The following is a 21,741-nucleotide window of genomic DNA, read 5'->3' as shown; positions in this document are numbered from 1 at the left end:
GACACCAAACCACAGATCCAGGAAGTCAAAAGAACATCAAGCAAGACATATGTAGACCCCCCGCCAAAAAAAACTCCTACACCTCGGCATGTCAATTTCAAACCATAGAAAATCAAAACTAAAGGGAGAAGCCAGGCAGGGGGCAGGCGGACCACCTTACCTACAGAGGAGCAAAGATAAAAATTACATCCAACTTCTCAGGTATAAGAAAAGAGTGGGATGAAATATTTGAAGGGCCAAGAAAAATCCCCACAAACCCAGAATTCTGTACCTTTCAAAATTACCTTTCAAAAGTGAAGGAAAAAAACAGGCTTTCTCAAACAAACAAAATCTGAGGGAGTTTGTTGCCAACAGAATGAAGGAAAAGTCTTCACAACAAAGACAACCTGCTCACACATGTACACACACACACACATACATTCCGGGGTATGTGTGTATTTCCCCCGGGTCCAGGGCAAACCTCAGTGTGCAAGTGGTTTGGAAACTCCTGCAGTAACATAGAAGAGAAATAAGGCTTCTAACTTCTGAAATGGATTGTGTCTTTTTCCCGTGAGTTTGAACACACCTATGCAGGGAGAGCAACAAAGCTTGAATAGTCTGACACTGAATCTTTCTCATACTCCTTGTTGCCTTCTGTCCTTCTCTTCTAGCCCTGCCTTAGGACTTGATCTCAGACCTGCTGTGGGCCTTTTGCTTTTTCATGAAAGGCAAAGGGAGAACTGTCTTTTGCCTGACTGAGAGGCTTATTTTGATTTAGGACTGAAACTTCTCTTTGGTCACTGAAAATCACCATCTGATTTGGGGGTTGCAGGAGATATCTTAGTGATATTTAAAGAGTGATCACTAAATTCCCTTTAAGATAAATTAAGTGGAAACACACACACACACACACACACACACACACACACACACAACAAAGCACAGCCCTGGCTGGTGTGGCTCAGTGGTTTGAGCTCTGGTCTATGAACGTAAAGGTCAGTGGTTCGATTCCCAGTCAGGGCAAAAGCCTCAGTTGTGGGCCAGGTTCCCCAGTTGGAGGTGTGCAAGAGGCAACCCAACTGATGTTTCTCTCACACATCAATGTTTCCCTCCCTCCTTTCCCCTCTCTCTGAAAATAAGTTAATAATATCTTTTTCAAAAGGTGCAAACAGTATATTTATATATATATGTATTATTATATATAAAGATAAGTGTGTACATATACACACAGTCTACATTCATTTATAAGAACAGCTGATAATGATAGTGATTGTCTCTAGGGAATAAAACTTAGGGTCCCCCATAGGTGGGAGACTCACTTTTCATTGTACATAACCTTTCATATAGTGTTAGTTTTTTAAACCATGTTATGTTCAGAGTACAGGCATACCTCATTTTATTGCTCTTTCCTTTATTGTCCTTTGCAGATATTGTGTTTTTTTTTTTAAATAAATTTATGGTTTCTGGCAACCCTGCTCTGAGCAAGTCTATTGGTGCCTTTTTTCGAACAGGTTCAGACAATGGTTAGCTTTTTTTAGCAATAAAGTATTTTTAAATTAAAGCATGTAATTTTTTTAGGCATAATGCTATTGCACATTTAATAGGCTGCAGTATAATACAAACATAACTTTTACATGCACTGGGAAACCAAAAACTTAGTGTGACTCACTTTGTGATATTTGCTTAATTGCAGTGGTCTGGAACTGAACCCACACTATCTCTGAGGTATGGCTGGAATTGTTTTAGTCTCTGTTTCATCTCAAAAAGATAGCAAAAATCATTTTTTAAAGATTTCATTTATTTATTTTTAGAGAGAAGGGAAGGGAGAGACAGAGAAACATCGATGTGCCAGAGAAACATCTATTGGTTGCCTCTCACATGCCCCCCAACCACGTCCCCATCCAAGGACCTGGCCCACACCCCAGGCATGTGCCCTGACTGGGAATCGAACCAGCGACCTTTCAGTTTGCAGTACTACACCCATCTCACCAAACCACATCAGTCAGGGCAGCAGAGAGCATTTTTGCCCCTCCATTCTCCTGCCCATTTTTTGTTTCTAAAAAATAATAATTGAATAAAGAAAAGAAAAATCAGTGAGGGTGTAAACTGTCAACTATCTGCACTCTAAATTTCTCTCTGTGGGTTGGCCAAGTACCAAATGCCCACAGAGGACCTACTCGTTTCACGTTCCTCTGACACTTGTGATAACCCTTCTACCTAAAGAAGGTATCTGTTAGTTGCAGCTTTTATCATCCTCCCTTTTGTATCCTTTCCTTTCTTGCAGAATTTTTAAATGTTTTTTAAATTTTTAATTGCTTTTTAGAAAGAGCGAGGAATGGGGAGAGAAAGAGAGAGAGACATCAATTTGTTGTTTAAATTTGATGCATTCATTAGTTGCTTTTTGTATGTGTCCTGACTGGGGATTGAACCTGCAACCTTGGCCTATCAGGATGATGCTCCAACTAATTGAGCTACCTGGCTAGAATTTCTCACAGAATTTTTAGGTGGTTTGTGTGCATTTTCATTTTTAAAATTTTGTTTAACTTTTTATTATGAAAATTTTCAAACATATACCAAAGTTGAGAGAACAATTTAACGAACCCCTAAGTTCTCATCACCCAAATTGAACAACCATCAACTCAGAGTCAATCTTATTTCATCTATAACTCCATCCTCAATGGGGATGTTTTCCTCAACTGTATTTTGAGTTGGAATTTGCTTTATTGGAGGGAGAAAGAGCTTTTATTTAATAGCTTGAGATATAGTTCACATCCCACAATTTTCACCCCCTAACATGGACAAATTCAATGACTTTATCACCATATTCTAATTATAGAACTTTTTCATCATCCTAGAAAGAAACTTTATACCCATTAGCAGTTCTGCTCCATACTCCCCACTCCAGCACTCGGCAACCCCTCATCTACTTTCTGTCTCTAGAGATATGCCTATTATATTTCATATACATGGGACCATATAATATGTTGGGGTTGCTTCTTTTTGTGTCTCATATACTCAGAGCTTCGATGATTTAGTCAAATATCTAAAGCTCAAAAAAGTCCAACCACTGGACCTCCTGTGGGCGAAAAAGGAGGTCTATGGAGTCATCTCACAGAGTGATCTGATCATAAATTCCTTACTGGGCAAGATCTTGGTGAGTGGTCACACCCCAGGCAGATAGTTCTTTAGTGAATGGCCTATCTTTGCCTTCAGCAAGCCCTGTCGGTTGTTCCTATGCATCTAGGTTAACACACCTTTGAAATGCCCCTGTCAGACTCCTCCTTCTAATACTTGACCACCCTCAAGAGCACACAACCTCAACTATCCTGTGATCCCCACTCTGCTTTCCCTCACTCCCTTGCAATTTTCCTGACTTTCTCTCAATTTCAAATGCATAAAAAAGAAAACTACAAAACCGTCATTCTCTGAAGCATTTGTGATCTTGCTCCCTGGCATGTTATCCATTTGGCTCGGATAAACTCATAAAAATTCTCTACAGGTTTGGGGGTTTCTGGCATCGACACTCCTCACACTGCTTGTCTGTCTTCACAACTGGGCTCAGCTTCCAACACCGAATGCTGCTTTGGGTGCAATGTAGTCCTCACTTAGTCTCCATGGTTACTGTCGTGAATGCCGTCTCAACTGTAAGGGAGCGCTTGTGTGTGAAGAGGGTTAACTGTACTATTCGTTTATGGGGAATATAAAACCAGCTCAAGTTTTCCAAACCTATCTTTTCCTTCCCTTCCCCCTTGCACAGCCATACAGAAAGCAGGCACATGCCCCTTCCTTGAAGCTCCTCTGATTGTCCAGTTCTCCACAGAACATCTTATTTGTTTGTGAGAACAGAAACTAAATAAATGCCCTTAAAAGGAGACAAGAAACAGCATGAGGAGGACGATGCTTGCCCAGGAAACCGCCTCCCTTCCCCACTCCGGCCTGTACTGCGTGAAGGAGCCTGCGCCTGGGAAAACACCCAAAAAGGGTGTCTGTAGTCTGTCCCGTCCTTGAAAGAAAGCAGGGCTCAGGAAGGCTCCCTGTCCCTGCAAGCGTCCCTCTGGTGCCGGATGTAGGTACTGTGAAGAGAAGTGCAGCTTCCTCTCAGGGCTTTACAATAGGAAAAGCTCCTGAAACAGAAATTATTTGTGGAGCAAAACCAGGCAGAGGGCCAGCTGTGCCACAATTCATAGCAGGGAAGCAGAATCCGAATCAGAGCAACCTGTTTCTGTTCCCTCCACTGGGTGGCAGCCCCATTCGCTCCGCGGTTCCCCTTTCTTCTCACTTCAGCTTCTCCACCTGTGATCTGAAAACCCAACTCACCCTGTGGAATTTAAAAACCTATAAACCATATACCCTTGATGCAGCCTGAAGTGCTTAAAGAACACAAAGCCCTGGGCTATTCACGAGCATTTGTTTCTCAGGAGGATAAGAAAAAAGGTAAGGAAATATTAGAGCAGCCATAAAATGAAAGTTAAATCTTTACTTATTCGGTATCTGTCCTGCTAAAACTGGGTTTCAGATTCTTTTCCTCTTTTAAAAGTGTGAAAGAGCCTTTTGTTAATATTAGAAGAGTTGTTTTCATAATTCTAAGAATTTTTCATCTGTAACCTTGAGCCTATGAATGTTACAGGAACCTATGTTTGTTTGAGTGTTGGATGTAGAAAGCTGTCTTTGTTCACTTATGTTGTAAACTGTGTTAATTATCATAAGACCTTTGACTTGACTCAGGGACCGGTTTTATTAACCCTGGAGGACAACACTGATGTATCTCTACCTCAGCCCAGATAAAAACCCCTGTGGGCTCTCAGGAACCCATGTGAAGGCATTCCTTGTTGCCAAAAAAAAAAAAGGAGAAGAAAGAGAAGGAGAAGGAGAAGGAGAAGGAGAAGAAGAAGAAGAAGAAGAAGAAGAAGAAGAAGAAGGGGAAGAAGGGGAAGAAGAAGGGGAAGAAGGGGAAGAAGAAGGAGGAAGAGGAGGAGGAGGAGAAGAAGAAAAATAAGTAAATCTATATGGTTAACTGGAAAGCAAATAGAGGATCTTAATTTTTCCATCCGCAAACTGCAGACCTGAAACAAGTAATCCACACAAATATCTAGGACAATATAAAGTTCTCCAGGAGGATTTCACCACTCACCCAAGGTTTGGTCACAGCAGGTTTGGGGGTCAAGGAAGAAGAACACTAATTCAGAGAGGAAAAAGGTCTCATTGCTCAACGGCGTTTTAATACTGAGGAAAGCACTTAACAGCTCTGACACATTCTGAAGGAAGGGGACTAGTCTCTAACGATTACGGCGTGCCAGGCACTGGGCTAAGTGCCCACGGACTCCTCAACACACCGCCTGAGGCAGGTACTATTATACCCACTTTCTGTTGGGGCAAATGATGTACACACAGAAAGCTTAACTTGCCCAAAGTCACACAGAGTCCACACCATTGGCCACGACACCTTACTGAGAAAGAGGGTCCTTCTTTCAGTGAACAAATATTCCAGCATCTACCATAACTTGGAAATAAGGGAACTACCTAAGTAAATTTGTTCTTTGCCTCAAGGAGGGGGAATTTAATGAGGGTAATTGAGTAGGAGAAACAAGCGCAGCGCCTAAGTAAACAGTCATGCACAACAAGATTAAGTTTTCTAAGAGAGGTATATGAATCTGTCTACAGGGGCTCAGAGGAGGGAAGAGAAACCCTCACCTCACATCTGGTTAGGAAGATGAAGAAGGCTTCACTCAGGAGGTTCACTTCACTCCCATGCTTTTTTGTGAAAATTCGGGTGAAGCCCAAGGTTTGAGGCACTTTCCTCTGAGACCTACTGTGACCTTTCTTCCCCAGATGTGTCAGCCCTTGCCACCCAGACATGAACAAGCTTGACCTTGGGACATGGCAGCGCCCAGTGATGTTCTTCATTAAATAAGGTTCTTCCACTTCCTACTACAAGTATCCACTCCTCACTGGGCCCCACACAAAAGACGCTTTTATAATCCTACAGTCACAAGCACCCCAGGCACACTTACATCCAACAATAACTGTTCACAGCCTGCTCCCTTCTTGTGGGTCTTGCCTCTCTTGGTGAGGCCTTTGTAGTCCTGCTTCTCTTCAGCTACAGAGCTCCAACTCTAAAGTAGTTTCTTTTGCCTCTGCAAAGCCTTAACACATAGACAACTAAATTTTCAATACATGATTCACAATAGGCAGTTGGGCAAGAGCCTCTGCCTTGGGGTGAAATGGTACCCTCAGTTAGAAGTACAGGTCTGAGGGCACACCATCACCACGGTTCAAATCCTGGCTCTGCTCCTGGCAGCAGAAGCTTGGGCTAACCACTTAAGCTTTATGTGCCTCAGTTTCCTTTTGCTTACATGGAATAATAATAATAGTAACCATTCCATTGGCATAGTGTGAGGATTAAACTTGTTAATACTTTAAAAATACTTAGAACAGTGCCTATCACATAATCAGCACTATAAGTGTTGGATAGTGTCTTTCTAATTCTAAACCGCTCATAGTATTAAAAAACCCCATTGCTTGGGCCCTGGCTGGGAACTCAGTTGGTGGGAGCATAGTCCCATACACCAAAAGGTTAAGGATTCAATTCCCGGTCAGGGCACATGCCTAGGTTGTGGGGTCAGTCCCCAGTTGGGGCTCATGCAGTAGGCAACTGATTAATATTTTTCTATCACATCGATGTTTCTCTCTCTCTCCCCCACCCTTCCTCTCTCTCTAAAAAAAAAAAAAAATCAATAAAACATCCTTGAGTAAGGATTAAAAAAAAAACCCAAAAAACCAGTGCTTGGTATTGCTATGAGGACTTAAATTTGATCACATTTCAGTCTAGTTTAGCCTTTCCTTTTAGCAGTGAGGCCAAAGTGGTTACACATCACCTAGAAAGTTAGTTTCTGTTTAAGTACAAATTCTAGGGTACCACTGGTTCATTCATTCAACAATATCTGAGCACCTACTATGAAATGATCACTGAGAATAGAATAGGGTGAAATAGGTAACTCCTCTCAATGAACTTACATCCTAGTTAGGGAGATAGATCAGAGGTCAGCAAACTTTTCCTGTAAATGACCAGACAGTAAATATTTTAGGCTTTGGGGGCCATAAAGTCCCTGTCACAACCATTTCAATGTGCCCTTGAGCAGGAAAGCCTCCAGAGACGTAAGTGAATGGGCATGACTATGTTCCAATAGAAGTTTATTTACAGACACTGAAATTTGAATGTTATGTAATTTTCACGTATAATGAAGTATGATTCTTCTCATTTTTTCAACCATTTAAAAATGTAAAAACTATTCTTAGCCCAAAGGCCATACAAAAACAGGTGGCAGGCCAGAGCTGCCCCTGTGATAAACAATAAACAAATGAACAAGTACAAAATATCATTTCAAATGGAGAAGTGGACTATGATGGAAAAAAACAAGATGATATATGTGAGAGAAAGAGAGAGAGAGAGAGAGAGAGAGAATATGTGTAACATTGATGGGGAAGTCAAGGAAGAGGAAGAAGAAGTTTCTCTGAGAAGATGACATTTAGGCTGAGACCTAAATGACATGAAATTGTAATGCAAAACTTGGGAAGGGAAGTACTTAGAAGCTTGCAGATGGAATGAGATCTTGCGGGCCTCGTGGGCCTTGGTAAGGAGACTGGCTCTCATTCCAGGTGACTTGAGAACAGGCTTTTACATAGGAGAGAGGCTGTGAGATTGGGCCTGGGAAGTTTTATTTCTAAGAAGCTTCTCATGTAATTCTGAGGCACAGCCAAATTGAGAATTCTACTTTATAGCATCCTAATCATTTCCCCTGAAAGGTTTGACCCCAGGTCTTCTGTCTGTCTACAATCTTCTTGAAAGGAAATTTTTTGCCCTGGCTGGTGGGGCTCAGTGGATTGAGTGCCGGCCTGTGAACCAAAGTGTCGCAGTTCAGTTCCCAGTCAGGGCACATGCCTGGGTTGCAGGCCAGGTCCCCAGTAGGGGGCGCGTGAGAGGCAACCACACAGTTTCTCTCCCTCTCCCCCTCTCCACAAATAAATAAAATCTTTTTTTTAAAAAAAAGATATTTTTAAAGGCCTCTTTCCCCTACCACATAGGCTGCAGTAAGAGCTTCTACCCGGGTCCTGGTTTCACAATTCCACATTTCATTAGTGAAGAATGAATGAAGAAATTCTGAATCATGCACAAAGCAAACTGAGTGGCTCCTCCAATCATGGGAGTGACAGGCACCCATTTGGTTCTGTGGAACTTCTCAACTTTCACAGGAGCTAATTCAAATGTGAGCTCCCTGGATTTTAACAAAGAAGAATCCACCTGACTTCTTACCATACTTATGAAATATTTAGCTACTTTTCAGTACAAATTCTGCCACCTACTACAGGTTATTTATTATGTCTATAGACTATCTCCTCAGTAAGAATTATCTAAGATATAAATATTGTCTGAGAATGCCAGTTCTGATTAAATTTATAGACTTTTTCCTCCAAGATGAATTCTCTGAAACTCAAAGTCAGAATTTCATTTAAAGCCTGGGCCATATTAGCTACAACAGAAACAGTGCCAGCCTGGAAATCTGAGGTCCAGGGTCCAGTCCCAGTCCTTCCCTACTGGATGCTAATCAAGTCACTTAGGTTTTCTGGGCCTCATTTTCCTCATGAGTATTAAAATTCTGATAGAGTTTACACTTTTGTATATAATTTACATTATATAAATTATTTTGTTTTTAAGTCAAATAAAAAGCCTTATAAGAAAAAAATCACATCAGAGATTTGGACTAAATAATTTTCCCGATATACTGTATATATTCTCTAATGTGCAATTAGATTTGAATGCAGATTGCAGTGCCTTCATCACATCTACAGCTCCTCTCCTCTGTGGGTTTTCTTTTCTGAAACTTAGTAGTTTCTATACTACTTTCTAAATACCCTGTTTCCTGATCATCATTCTCTTTCCTGTGCAGTCACCCACTAGAGAGCAGTACTAAGCACATAGCATAGGTAGGTGTTCAATAAATTCCTGTTGAACAAACATTTTTTCTTTTTAAACCCTGACTTGAGGACATTTTTCATTGCTCTTTTGGACAGAGAGAGGGAGGGAGGGGAAGAGAGAGAGAGAGAGAGAGAGAAACATCAGTATGAGAAAGAAACATTGACTGACTGCCTCCCCCCAGGCGGCCGGCGGGGGATGGAATCTGCAGCCTAGGTACGGCCAGACCAGGAATCAAATCCACGACCTTTCTGCCTACCAGACGCTCCCAACAACTGAATCACTCCATCTGGGGTTGAAAAAACATTTTAGAATACATTTTCAGGAGACATCAATGGATACTTGTGAGGGTGAGGAAATGTGGATTATTTTAATTTTCTTCCTTCTATTTTCCCGTATTTGCTAAGTTTGGAAAAAAGCTGACCCCAAAACCTCCTGTCGTATAGGGACATCACTGCCCCTAAGGTTGGTCCACTTCCCTTGCACAATCCCTATGGCAAAAAGTACTCAATGAATGTCCTCCTCTTCCCCTTTTTTTGTAATTCAAGAGCAACCACTATGGGGAAAAAATGCTAATTCTGAAGGGAGTCAGGTCGGCCTTCTGGAAAACGAAGATAAAATCCGGTTCCACAGAAGTGCCCATAGGTCCTTCGCCCCTTGCTGCCCTCCTCTGGCTCGCAGGCTCAACTATAGCCAGCTCACCTCCGCGAGGGAAAGGGAAGCCGGTCGCAGGCGCCGCGCCACACCCACGCCCCGCCGGCGGCCGCGGCCGCGGCCGGCCCCGCCTTCTGTGCCCGGCGCCCCCGCCCCCGCCCCCTCCACCCCGGGAACGCAGGGGCACGCAGGCTCTCTGGCCGCCCTCTCTCTAAGCTGTGACCGTGGCCAGGGAAAGCGGCCAGGGAGGGAACCTGCGCCTTTTCTCCCCCTGGCGGACAACAGTGGAACAACAGAATTTACGGAAGAAGAGGTGAGTAGTGGGTGCCAGTAGTGGGTGAGGAGGGTTGAGCTGGGAGTTTTGACATTTTGGGGGACCTGACCTCATTTTCTGGCACCTCCCTTCTTTCCCAAGACTTCCAGTCAAAAACAAGGAAAGAAGCGAGGCACCAACCTTGAGCTCCTCATACATACTAGGCCCTTTACATGTTTTATCTCATCAAATCTTCACATCTTCCTTAGGGGGTTATTTGTCCTACTTACAAAGAAGAAAACTGAGCCCCAGAGAGTGACTTACCCAGAGAAACACAGCTAATTAGTGACCAGGTTGGAATCCAGGCCTGTGTGCCCCAAAGGTTGACTGCAGCCCTAACCTGTTGGGAACAGGGCCCTGGACTTGGAAGAGAGCTTTTTGTCTCTAGCAGATAAGGTTCTACGAAAACACCCAGAACTGTTCCCACGGTCATTTCCAAAGACGCTCCGCGTACTAGGCATGAAAACTTTTCAGGCTAGTCCACCTGGTGTATGAGGCAGGAACCCAGTGAGCTACAGCCCAGGAGCTAGAGCTCAAGTCGAAGCCTTCCCAGGTGTCTGAAAACCTAGTCCTCCAGGATTGGGGGTTAGGGGAGCACAAGAAAGAAACACGGGGGAGTTGAGGGACAATCCTCATTGCTGCGGCTACCAGGGACTCTGCAGGTTAATGTCAGCTCCTGCAACTGTGAAATTGTTCAGGGATGAGTTTCTACACACCCATCTGGTGACCAGAGCTTTAGATGACACAGGTATCCAGAGGATGCCAGTCCCCCCTTGCCTGATTTCAGGAGACACGGAAGTGGATGGCAGGAGTAAGAGCTTGTGTAATGAGGCAGAGGCTGCTGGCCTTTGACCTGGAGAGAGGTGAACACTAAGCCGACCTTAGTGGGTAGCCAGAGATGATAATGAAGCAGCACACAATACCAGGGCTCCAGGGGGAGGCTGTGAGCCAAGTTAGGTCAAGTGGGATCCTTAAAGCCAGCCTGCCTTGAGGAGCGTTCTCTACAACTCTACTGGTACAGGAAGCAGGACCCCAGGGACACTCAGGGTTTCAGAGTCCATGTGAAGGAATCAGGTGATGATGCAAGCGGAGTTTGTGAGCCAGCAGGAGTGGTGGGTCTTTGGGGATGGTTAAGTACAACCTACCCACAGTCCACCTGGAACCAAATGTCATCAAGTAGCTGCTATTAAGTCTTTAAAAGGAAAACGAACAATTTCATACCAAACCAAATTAGAAGCTAGGAATATAGGGAAGGCATAAAAGACTGTTTAAAAAAAAAAAAAAGGCTTGAGAATCTCCAAATGTACTCAAGATGCAAATTCCAGGTGAAAGAAAAGTCCAAATGAATAATAACGAAAGGAAAGAAGCCTCCGGAGAGAAAAATGAAGCAAATGGAATTTCCGAGGAAACCAAGAGTGAAATTTTAGAAATGTCCAAATTGGTCAAGTGAGAAAACTGGCAGATTGTCAGGGTGACCTTTGTCCAGTTCTGGAGAAGGCCCACAAATAGAAGTTCTTGCTCTTTCACAGGGCAACTTTGGGAGAGACCAGACACTAGAAGCAGACTCATGAAATAATTGAGAAAACGTAATATGAGGAGAAGGCAGCATGGTTTCTAGAAGGAAAAGTGACAAAGTCTGGGCTCCAATCATGTTGCCTTGGGTTGGAATCCTAACTTTGCCTCTTAAGAACTGTATGACCTTCAGAAACTCATTAATCTAGTCAAACCTCAGTCTTCTCATCTGGAAAATGGAGACAAAAGAGACCTATTTTAAAGGGCTGTTTTAAGGATGATAAGCTAGCATGTAGGACATATAAGAGATTAGTAGGCACTTCTCTGAATAAAATCTAAAGTTCACCACATTTTTAAAGACTGATTTGGAAGCAAGAAATGGATAAAAATGGCAGAAAACACATTTACGTAAGACAGTCTTCAGAGAAAAATAACCCAACTATTTTAAATTCTTGAACTGTCTTTCCCATCTTAACTCCACTGCCCTTAGCTTGCCCTGACCCACAGAAAACTTCCTATTCTATCATTTTCTTGCTCACGTTTAGTTTCACTGACCAGATTATAAATTGCTCAAGTAAACACTGTCGCCCACCTATCCATTACAGTCCAGGTCTTGAATCAGTGTCAACAGGTCCCTGAAGACATGACAGTCAAAGGTGCCAAAATAAGGGTAGCCAGAATTAGGGTACAGAAACCAAGAGTAAACCTAATCGCACCCTTGCCCAGGGCTGTGGTTTGGCTGCACTTGGGATAATGTCCGTGGTTTGGCTGCTTGCACCTCAAGACTGACACCAGGACGCTATGGAGAAGCAGCTTAATTTTCCAAGTGTGTGGAAGTGTTTTCCTGAGAACAGGATGAAAAAACATGGGGGTTCCAGGGTTTGCCAAGGCGAAGGCAGAGTAGGAATACAATCTAACCTGCAAAACCTTTACAATATTGCGTTGCTGTGGGCTTGTTTCTCCAAGTCAGAACATTATAAGCAGGTAGCATCCTTTTTGAAATCTTAAGACAAAATACTACTTGGATGCTGCATGGACCCTGCCCAAAGGCAGGAAACAGAAACAGGATGAAAACAGTATGTGTAGTCAGCCTGGTCAACACATTTACTGGCGAACACAACCAAGACAGAACAGAATCTGGGGAAACTGGGGCTACTTCAGAGAGATTTCCAACAGTGAAGTGATCACACAGAGCCTCTCCTTACCCCTCCATTTCCTGTTAGGTACAAGTCACCTAAGTGTTGACAGACCTGTGTTCCCTCTACCTCCCCTCATCCCTCCCTTTCCTTTGTCCTGGACAACATCAGAGTTGGGGGCAGAGATGAAGACACTGGGTAAGCAAACATGAAAGGGAGAGAATGGGTCACACACTTCAGGGAAGGGAAGGGAGGAAACCTGATGTTGAAAATTAAACGAAATTGGTCAGCCCTGACTGGTGTGGCTCAGTGGACTGAGCACTGGCACCAAAAGGTCACCGGTTTGATTCCATCAGGGCACATGCCTGGGTTGCAGGCCAGGTCCCCACTTGGGGGCATGAGAGCCAAATGATCCCATGCACACCGATGTTCTCTCCCTCCCTTCCCCTTTCTCTAAAAGTAAATAAATAAAATCCTTTAAAAAAAGAAACGAAAGGTGGACATTTCTTGTATCTTGACCCAGGGGATGACTGCATGGGACCGTACCTATGTAAAAATCCAGAGCCGCTCACTAAAGATCTGTGCATCTTTCTTACGTAACCTACACCTCCATTAGACACCACAGCCAAACCACCAGCCAAAGCTCCGTCTGTTTGCTATCCTTTATTGAAGGGTCCCACATCCTCATGGGAGCCCAGCCAAACCAGAAACCACACAGGTCCTCCACTTACAGCAGGAGGCCTGGAAGGGGAGGGCAATGACTTATGATCCCGCCACACCTCCCTGGAAACAGAAACCACCACAGACAGATAAGACAAGGGCCAGGGAGGAGAACTTTCCTCACTCTAGGTTCTTCCCCCTTTACCCCCACTTGAGAAAAAAGTCAAACACTGGCTACACAGCACCCCAGCCCCACCCCACCCATAGCAGCGTTTGTGGGACCCCTCTGCAAGGGGCGGCCTTCCCATCGCTCTTCCCTCACTTTGGTTTACTCCTGGCAACTCCGTGCCCTCTTCCTCCCTTTAGCCTCCGGCCCATCACCCCCACATCATCTAGCACCTACTCGAACCTTCTCTCATCTCTAGGGCCTCCCTGCCCCAGGGCTTCTGGGGAAGCAGCATCTCAGGCATCTTCTCTCCCTCCAGCAAGGGGCCCACCAGGCCCTCTGTGCCCAGGGCATGGGACTCACACGGCTGCCCCACTTTCCTTGAGGTCAGGGGCTGAGCGCTGCCGTCTCATTCGAGGGGGAGTAGTGTATGGGGGGTAGCGAGGCCCTGGGGGCCGTTGGGCTGGGTATGGTTGGGGCTGCTGGGGATAATAGTTGTGCTTTTTAGGCTGGAAGTGCTGGGGTTCAGGCTGTGTGGAACCTCCTCCCCGGGAACGGCCCCCTCCATCCAGGGAGTTCCTGCGGGGACGATGGGACCTTCGGGGACTTGGGGGCCTGCGGGCAGGGGTGGCCGGTGGGGGAGTAACCTCCTCAGGGGGTTGAGGTGGAGCTGGGGCCTCCCCACCCCCCATCCCCGGCCAGGACTCCCTGTGTTGGGGATTGCTCTTGAAGGGGAAGCGCAGCTTACAGTCGTGAGGGGGCACAAAGCGGGCTGGAGGCCTGCGCAGCCCCCCACCCCGGCCCCCAGAGCCCTGCAGTCCCTGCAGCCGCAACTGCTCCTGCTTGAGCCATCGAAGGCGGCCACGACGAAATGCTGGGTCCTCCTCCATCAGCCGTGACACCCGCTCCCAGCTTGACAGGGGTGGCGAAGTAGGCCGGGCTGAGGGCATGTGATCACTGGGGGCTTCTTCCTCTACTACCTCTGACCCTGGGGGCTTGACCCAGGTGGCCTCATCAGCTTCTTCATTTTCATCATCCTGATCCTGGGAGGGAGGGGGGTGAAAGAAAAGGAGAAGGAATGTGAGAAAGGTGGAGTCTCCTGAGCACAGTGGATTTGAGAGATGTCAGAAGGCCCTGGAGTGGCTGGATGTCAGGGGTCCCCCAGAGGGGCTCGGAGATAAGAGAACTAGAAGAGTGGCTTAGGAGCACAGGCCTGGGAACCAAGGGGTCTGAGTTCAATCCTCGTCTGCCCCTTCCCAGCTGCGTGGTCTGGAACTTGAGCTTGTAGCCTCTCTGTGCCTCAGTCTCTTCTTGTGTAAGATGAGGTCAATAACAATACTAGCCACTGCATAGGGCTGTTCTAAGAATTAAATGAATTAAACCATGTAAGTTTTTAGAACAGTGCCTGGCCCATAGCAGGCACTCAGCAAACACTGATAAATAAATGATGTGTCCTGGGGATATGAAAGTTAACAAAAAGGGAAGCAAAATACTCGCCATCATGTTAGTGCGGTGAGACAGCTGACAAATGATTAAGAAAAATATATAGTATGGTACATACATTATACTTCAGTAAAAAGTTAAATATAAGGTTACACATTTAAACAAGTTAGTATATATTATTTATATTATATGTAAGTATATTTACTACATAACATACTTCATACAAATTATACATTTTGAGATGGAGGAGAACAGAACAAGGAAGGGGGATGGGAGGCCAGGGCAGGGGGGCTGCCATGAATCACCAGGAGGAGATTCACTGAGAACCTATCCTCGCAGGAAACACCTGAAGGAAGTGAGGGAGCAAGCGGTGAGACTTCACGGGGAGGGGCATCTGGGGAGACGGAACAGCAGGTGTAAGGGCCTTGAAGCAGAAGTGTGCCCAGAAAGTTCAAGGAACAGCAAGGAAGCCAGAGTGGCAGCAGTGGAGAGCGCGAGAGGGGAGGGGCTGCGTTTGGAGGGAGCCTTCAACACCCGCGGGCTGCTGCGGGGACGCCTGCTGTCCTCCGGCAGAAGGCAGGCTGGAACAGAGCGGCCACTCTGTCTGCTGCATGCCCAGCGCTAGCACAGTGGCTGGTGCACAGCAAGCACTCACACACTTATTTGTTGAGTGAATACATGCAAAACAGGGATCAGTGATAACACTGCTCCTCACAGGGCTGTTGCGAAGATTAAAGGAGGTGACACAGGGGAAGTGCTCAGCACAGTGGCTACCGTGGAATAAATGGTCATCCACGGGGAGGGGAGGTCATGGGAATGTACACATATGCACACATTCATCAAGCAGTAACTTAAGAAGCGTGCACTTCATATCAGTGGTTTTCAAACTTCATTGTACCTCAGAAGCACCTCGGTACTTATTATAAATGCAGATTCATCCCCAAAGATGCTGATTCAGTAGGTCTGAGGTAGAATCCAGGAAATCTGCATTTTCAGTTTAATGCCCTGGTGACTGAGGCACGTAATTCGCAAACTATACTGAGAAAAGCTGCTACACGACAGTAAGAGTTTTGAAAGCTAGAAGGGGAAGGGGGTTGGAGGGAGGTTCAGATTCCGAACGGAAACACCTGAGAGGAGAGGAGGGAGCGAGCCAGGCCCAAGCCCCCTCGTACCTGGGTCAGGGGGATGACCCTCTCCATGCGGAGCATGCGGTCCCTCAGGGCCTGCAGCTCTCGGTCCTTGCTGCTATTCTGTAGCTTCACCTCCTGCAGAATCCCGGTCAGCTTGTCGATGTGAGCCCGGAGGTCCTCCACCTCCGCCCCGCGGGCTCCCTCCTCGCCACCGCCACCCCCACCTCCGCTGCTTTCCTCCTCGCCCACTGTGTCCCAGACATCCCGGGCCACGGCCCTCCAGGCATCCCCGGGGCCCTCTGGCTTGCCATAGGTACGACACAGCTCCCGCATCTTGAGAGCGGCCAGGGCCTCAATCTCGGCCCGCCCATGGCGGAAGTCCGCCAGGGCCACCTCGTAGCAGATCTCCTTTACTGCCTGCATCTTCAGATCGGCCATGGTGGCCCAGCGGGGGTCTTTGCCCTGCAGCCGCCGACGCTGGGGGATCTGATACACCCTGCGTGGGGCTCTGCGCTTGCCGCTGCTGGGCAGGCCACAGCGCTTGACGATGGTCTGGACTGTGGTGGGGGGCAGCTGCTCCCGCAAAGAGGAGATGAGCCTCCAGCTCTCTTCACAGGAGCGCTTGTCAGAGTCGTCCCCGCTGTCAGAGTCTGCATACTGGGGCCACAGAGAGAGCAAGCAGAGAGAAGGCTAAGGACATCCCAACACCACTGCAAACATCTATCGGAACCGCACGCCCTTGGGTGCTCAACCTCTGCTCGTCCACACAATGAAAATGACAACACTATCTTCCTCACAGGTGCGTTTTGAGGGTGAACATATGCCAACTGTGGGGAACAGTGGCTGGCACAGAGAAATTGATAAGTTTAAGCTGCGGCTATAGTAAGTCTAGATTTCTTGCATGTGTGTTACTGCGGAGGACGAGCTTAAAGATTTAAAAGTCAGTCCACATGAAGATCACTCTTAAATAAGTAATAGTATAGGTAGTGCTTGGCTATGGTAAAAACCATAAAGGTGCCATGGGATCGACTGGAGTCTGGGAAGCCCTGGTCAACTGGGAGGAACTCTAGTTCCCTGCACACACGGCGCCCTCCCCGGGTCATGATTCTCTCACGACCGTCTCCTCCCAGACGCCACGTCTCCCCTCGGCCCCATGCCCATGCCCCGCTCTGGCTCACAGTGCGAACCAAAAGCAGAGTCCAACTGCCATGCTGCCAGCTGGGTGTTCCTGCGCCCGCCAAACCATCTCCCCCTCTGCATGCCCTGCCACGCCCCCCAGAGGACTCCTCACCAGTCGCTGCTGCTCCAGCAGAAGATCAGCCTCTTCCTTTTCTTTCCGGTACTGATTCTCTAGGTCCTGTAGCCTGGGGGGTAGGGGGAAGGGAGAAAGAGCTGTGTGGGATTCTGGAGTCACCTCAGCGGGGCTTCCAACAACAGGAGGCCGGGGACGCGAGGGACAGCCTAGAGGGCCCCAGGGCACGGAGTGCTGTCGCCTCTCACCTCTTCTCCATCTCCAGCTTGATGTCAATGCCTTGCTGCTCCAGCAGCTCCTTCTGGGCAAAGTTCCAGTCCACGGGCTCAGAGGGTGGTCCTGGGGGTGGGGGAACCCCTCGCTCCCGTTCCAGCCGTGCCTGCTCCGGGTGATTGAAGCGGAAAACGTGGTTCTTGCCCATCACAATCCTATTCCCTGGAGATCGGAGGAGGGGAAAGTGGACTTGCTCCCCCACAGCAGCAAGCTCACCCCCGTGCCCAAAGTGTGCAGGGTCTTGCCCACAAGTCCCCGGGGCCCTGACACCAGTTCTCTCACCATGCCATGCCTGAGTGTGGTCGAAGCCAAGGCTCCTTCGGCTGACACCAGGAACCACCCCGTCCTTGACAACCCAAAGGGACTGGGGAAGCCTGGCACCCTCTTCCTGTTTCCCCGGAACATCAGAGAAACCAAAACCTGCCTCCTTGATCCTCACTTCCCAGTTCCTTCTTCATGTTCCCATGCTGTCTCCTCCCACCCACGTACTAACCAGGCCCGACCCTGCTTAGCTTCTGAGATCAGATGAGATCAGGCGCGTTCAGGGTGGCACGGCCGCAGACCCCATGCTGTTTCCTATTTATTTCCAGGGGCCTCCCTAAGATCCACCAAGGGAGCTCTGCCCTAGGACTTCCTGTGCACAGCCATGTCCAAAACCCCCACTCCGTAACACTCCTCTACCTGACTTCAGCACCAGGGGCTCGGTCACAAGTTTCCCATTGACATAGGTCTCGGCTCCTTCACAAGGCTCCAGGGTGACTACCACTGAGGGAGAGAGAGAAAGGAAAGGAAGTGTTTAGACCCTGAGGGTAGAGGGATTATGGTTACACTCCCATCTTGCATTACCCACCAAAAATACATGCATCCCCAGTCCCACCCCCCAGTACCTGTTAGGGGTGTCATGGCCCCTCTGGTGGCAGGCAGCAAGGGAAAGGAAGAGCAGAAGGAGGGTTAGAGCCCCAGCTAAAATGTCCAGGAGCCTCTGCAGGGGCTCTGTACTCACCCACCTCCATCCTCCCCACGGCGGCTTAGCAAACCAGTAAGTCCCAGGGGGCTTTCTCTCTTACAGCCAACTGGTCACCAGGCCCCGGCGTTGCTGCCCATTCCTTCCTTCCCAACGAATATTATCCCTGGCTAGGCCCGGATTTCTCCAGCAGGGTCCTAGCCCACTTCTGTCTGATTCATCTTGCAAAATGCCACTGGACTCATTTTCTCAAGCCACAGAGTCATCCCATCCCAAATATTTATCAAGGTGCTCCTCTGAACAAATCCCCAAGCCTACTGCTTGCTGGGACACAAAGATGCATGAGACAGCTTCAGATTCCTGTCCCCGAGCCAAGCCTTGGTGTCATAGAGGGAGCCCCACATCCCAAAAATCCAGGCTCTGTGACTGACTCCTTAGCTGAAGGGCACTGAACAAATCACCCAACTTCTGTGAAGTGGAAAATCTCACAGAAGTTAGCTCAGGCTGGTTGAAAGCTCAAATAAAATGGTATGCAAAAGTGAGTTATTTATGCTAGAAGTAATAAAGAAATCAGAGTGAATTCCAAGATATGGCAGAGATGGGACTATTGACACTATGGGAGCACAGAGAAAGCAGAGAGGAACTCAGCTTGACACACAGGACTAGAAGTGATTATGGGAAGGCAGTGATTTCTGAGTAGATGCTTGAAGGGAGCCTCAAAGTTCAAGGGGCAAGAATGATGGAGAAGAGAAAGACAGAGCGCACTAAGGCATCACTGTGTGCCCCAGAACAGCAATGAAAGACAGCCGAGAGGATGGGGTGCCTGTAATGGGTACCGGTCTATGCCTACCCTTATTCCCTGTCATGCCCAAAGTTCATTCATCCATTCCAAAAATATACCACATCCCTACCATCTGCCAGGCAATATTTTAAGTCATAGAAATACAGCAGAAATAAAGACCAAAATTCCTGCTCTTACAGAGCTTACTTCCAGCTGGTAAGACAGACAGTAAACAAGCAAATCAGGAGGTGCTCTAATGTCAGGAAAAGACAGGTGTTACGGAGGGAGATGGGGCCGGGCAAGGAGAGGATTTTACTCGAGCTGGCCAGGGCAGCCTTCTCCAAGTCCGTGAACCCACAGCAATCTGGACTGAGAGCCCAGAGCAGAGCTCAAACCACAGCCCTGCCATCTTCTATCTATACTGGCCTTGGGCCATCCCCTAACTCCCGAGAGCCTCCGTTCCATTACCTGAACTGCATGAGAAAAAGTGAAGGCACGAAGTAGATGATCAGTGATAACTATTCTAGGTTCACACCCACCTCCTCTCTGCCTGTCTTTGGTGAAGTCTTAAATCTGCTGTTAAAACAGAGGCCCAAATGGACTGAGCGTTTAGGGCCCCCAACCTTTGGGGCACAGATTCATCAGCTGCTTTTACTGATGTAATGGTTTTTCATGCCTGTCCGCCATCTGCTGAAACACATGCTGCGCTCCTGACGGTGGGCTCGCTCCGGGGCCCTTGGATGATCTTGGTATCGCCCCAGCACATGACTGCCACAGAACAGGAGCGCAGCAATAAGTCACTAGGCTGAACGGATTCAACAGCTTTTAGCCGACAGTGCCGGAAGCATTTGCTGCCACTGGGGACGTGGACCAGACTAGAACAACCGCGTTATTCGGCTGAGCCAAGTGAAGCCCAATGGGCATGTCCTAAACCTGAGCTTTAAGCCACACGATAGTGTCTTTTCTTATTTTTAAAAATGCGCTGAGTTTGCCCTGGCCAGGGAGCTAAGTTGGTTCCAGCGCCATCCCGATACACCGAGATTGCAGGTTCGATCCCCAGTCAGGGCACATACAAGAAGCAACCGCTGAATGCATATATAAGTGGAAGAGCAAGTTGATGCGTCTCTCTCTCTCTCAAATTACTAAATACAAAATTAAAAAAAAAAAGTGCTGACCATACATGCCCCATTTCCCTGTGCCCTCAAAAGCATCCAACTAGGCAGGCACTCCTTTCAGATTTGTGGGACACAGTACATGAGGATGAGGAAGAGCTCCTGCGTAACACGCGCCCCCCGCCCCCACTCATTTGCTAGAGCTCCAGTTCACTTGGGCCCAACTGAACACAAATCATTCTGTTTTTTTAAAAATGACGATTGAGAACAGAATGGTGATCTCAGAATACCCCTGAACCACACGAGTATCATTTTGTTGATATCAGACAGGCTACTACCTTCACCTGTAGAACCTGTGATGCCTAAAAGCTTTTACAGCTAAGGCCTTATAGAGGCTAAAAAAATCTCTGGAAGTTTTAGAATCAGAGGGACACATGGGCCAATTAACTCCCTGAAACCACTGCAATCATAGTTTGATCAGTAAGTAGGTTTTCCAGAGATAAATTCAGGTAGCCCACTGGAATAAATACAATTTTTCATAAAAAATGACCAGGGTGCTATTTCAGGATAAAAAATATCCAGGCAGGTGGCGGACCTCCTCTTCGCCAGAATTCCACCCTCTGGCATGCTAGCGTTCTGCCTCTGCCTTGCGACCCTCGCCACTCGCTGCCCTTGCGGCAGTCCGCCCGCTCTCTCAGGGCGGCCGCAGGCAGCCTGGCCCGTCAGGCCCCCACAGCTCACCACGCGCTTGAAGGCCCTGTGACGGTGAGGACGCATCTCCCCTTACACGGCCACCCACCCAGTGCCCAGTTCAGAGTGTGGTGTGAAACATGACGCCTGTCTCTCTCCTTGTCTGGCCACTCCAATCTCACTCCCTCAGCCATTACCTTCCCCGTCCGGCTGAGGGATGCTCCGGAACAGACAGTGTTGCTCCCGAATGAACTTCCCGGTCAGCTTGATGTCCACGTCTACCTGGCCAACCCTGGGAAAGCAACGGCCAACATTTCCTAAGCATGCGCCAGACAGTCACCAAACCCCTTCTGAATACAAGTTCATCCAACTCTATAAGCCAAGCGTAATTATTTCTATTCCACAGATGAGGAAGCTGAGGCTCAGAAGGGAAAGAGACTTGCCCAAGGTCACGTAGCCCAGCAGGGGTGAGGCTGCAATTTGAACCCAGATCTGCCTGACTCCAAAGCCCTGGTCCTCAGTCACAGTGACACAGCAGAGGACAAAAGGGAACCTGGAGCAGGATGGGTGTCCTCTGCAGTGGGCCTCGTCCATTCTTAGAGCTGATCACTCTAAGGGCTCACTCTCTACCAAGGAGAGATAGCAAGTGTCTGTCGTGGGACAGAAAGGGCCATCCTCACCTCTAACTCCAGAGGGTGACATCAG

At 47.6% G+C, this 21,741-nt stretch overlaps 1 protein-coding gene across 1 annotated transcript in view; it reads right to left on the bottom strand.

The window, feature by feature from the left end:
* Positions 1-13,189: 13,189 nt before the first annotated feature.
* KIF1C (kinesin family member 1C) overlaps positions 13,190-21,741 on the bottom strand; it is a 22,555-nt gene continuing 14,003 nt past the window's right edge. Inside the window, exons 18-23 of the mRNA XM_054575828.1 lie at positions 21,234-21,328; positions 18,171-18,254; positions 17,465-17,651; positions 17,256-17,328; positions 16,007-16,621; positions 13,190-14,434 (exon numbers count right to left, since the gene is read on the bottom strand). Of these exons, the coding sequence (XP_054431803.1) occupies positions 13,751-14,434; positions 16,007-16,621; positions 17,256-17,328; positions 17,465-17,651; positions 18,171-18,254; positions 21,234-21,328 (1,738 nt within the window). The 3' untranslated portion in view covers positions 13,190-13,750. The remainder of the gene's footprint in view (positions 14,435-16,006; positions 16,622-17,255; positions 17,329-17,464; positions 17,652-18,170; positions 18,255-21,233; positions 21,329-21,741) is intronic.

The sequence above is a fragment of the Pteronotus mesoamericanus genome, unplaced genomic scaffold, assembly GCF_021234165.1.
Source record: "Pteronotus mesoamericanus isolate MK-2021 breed Mesoamerican mustached bat unplaced genomic scaffold, CSHL_Meso_final contig_317, whole genome shotgun sequence".
In the NCBI taxonomy this organism is placed as follows: Eukaryota; Metazoa; Chordata; class Mammalia; order Chiroptera; family Mormoopidae; genus Pteronotus; species Pteronotus mesoamericanus.
Note: the sequence above shows the minus strand (reverse complement) of the source record. Positions and strands in the feature narration are given on the sequence as shown.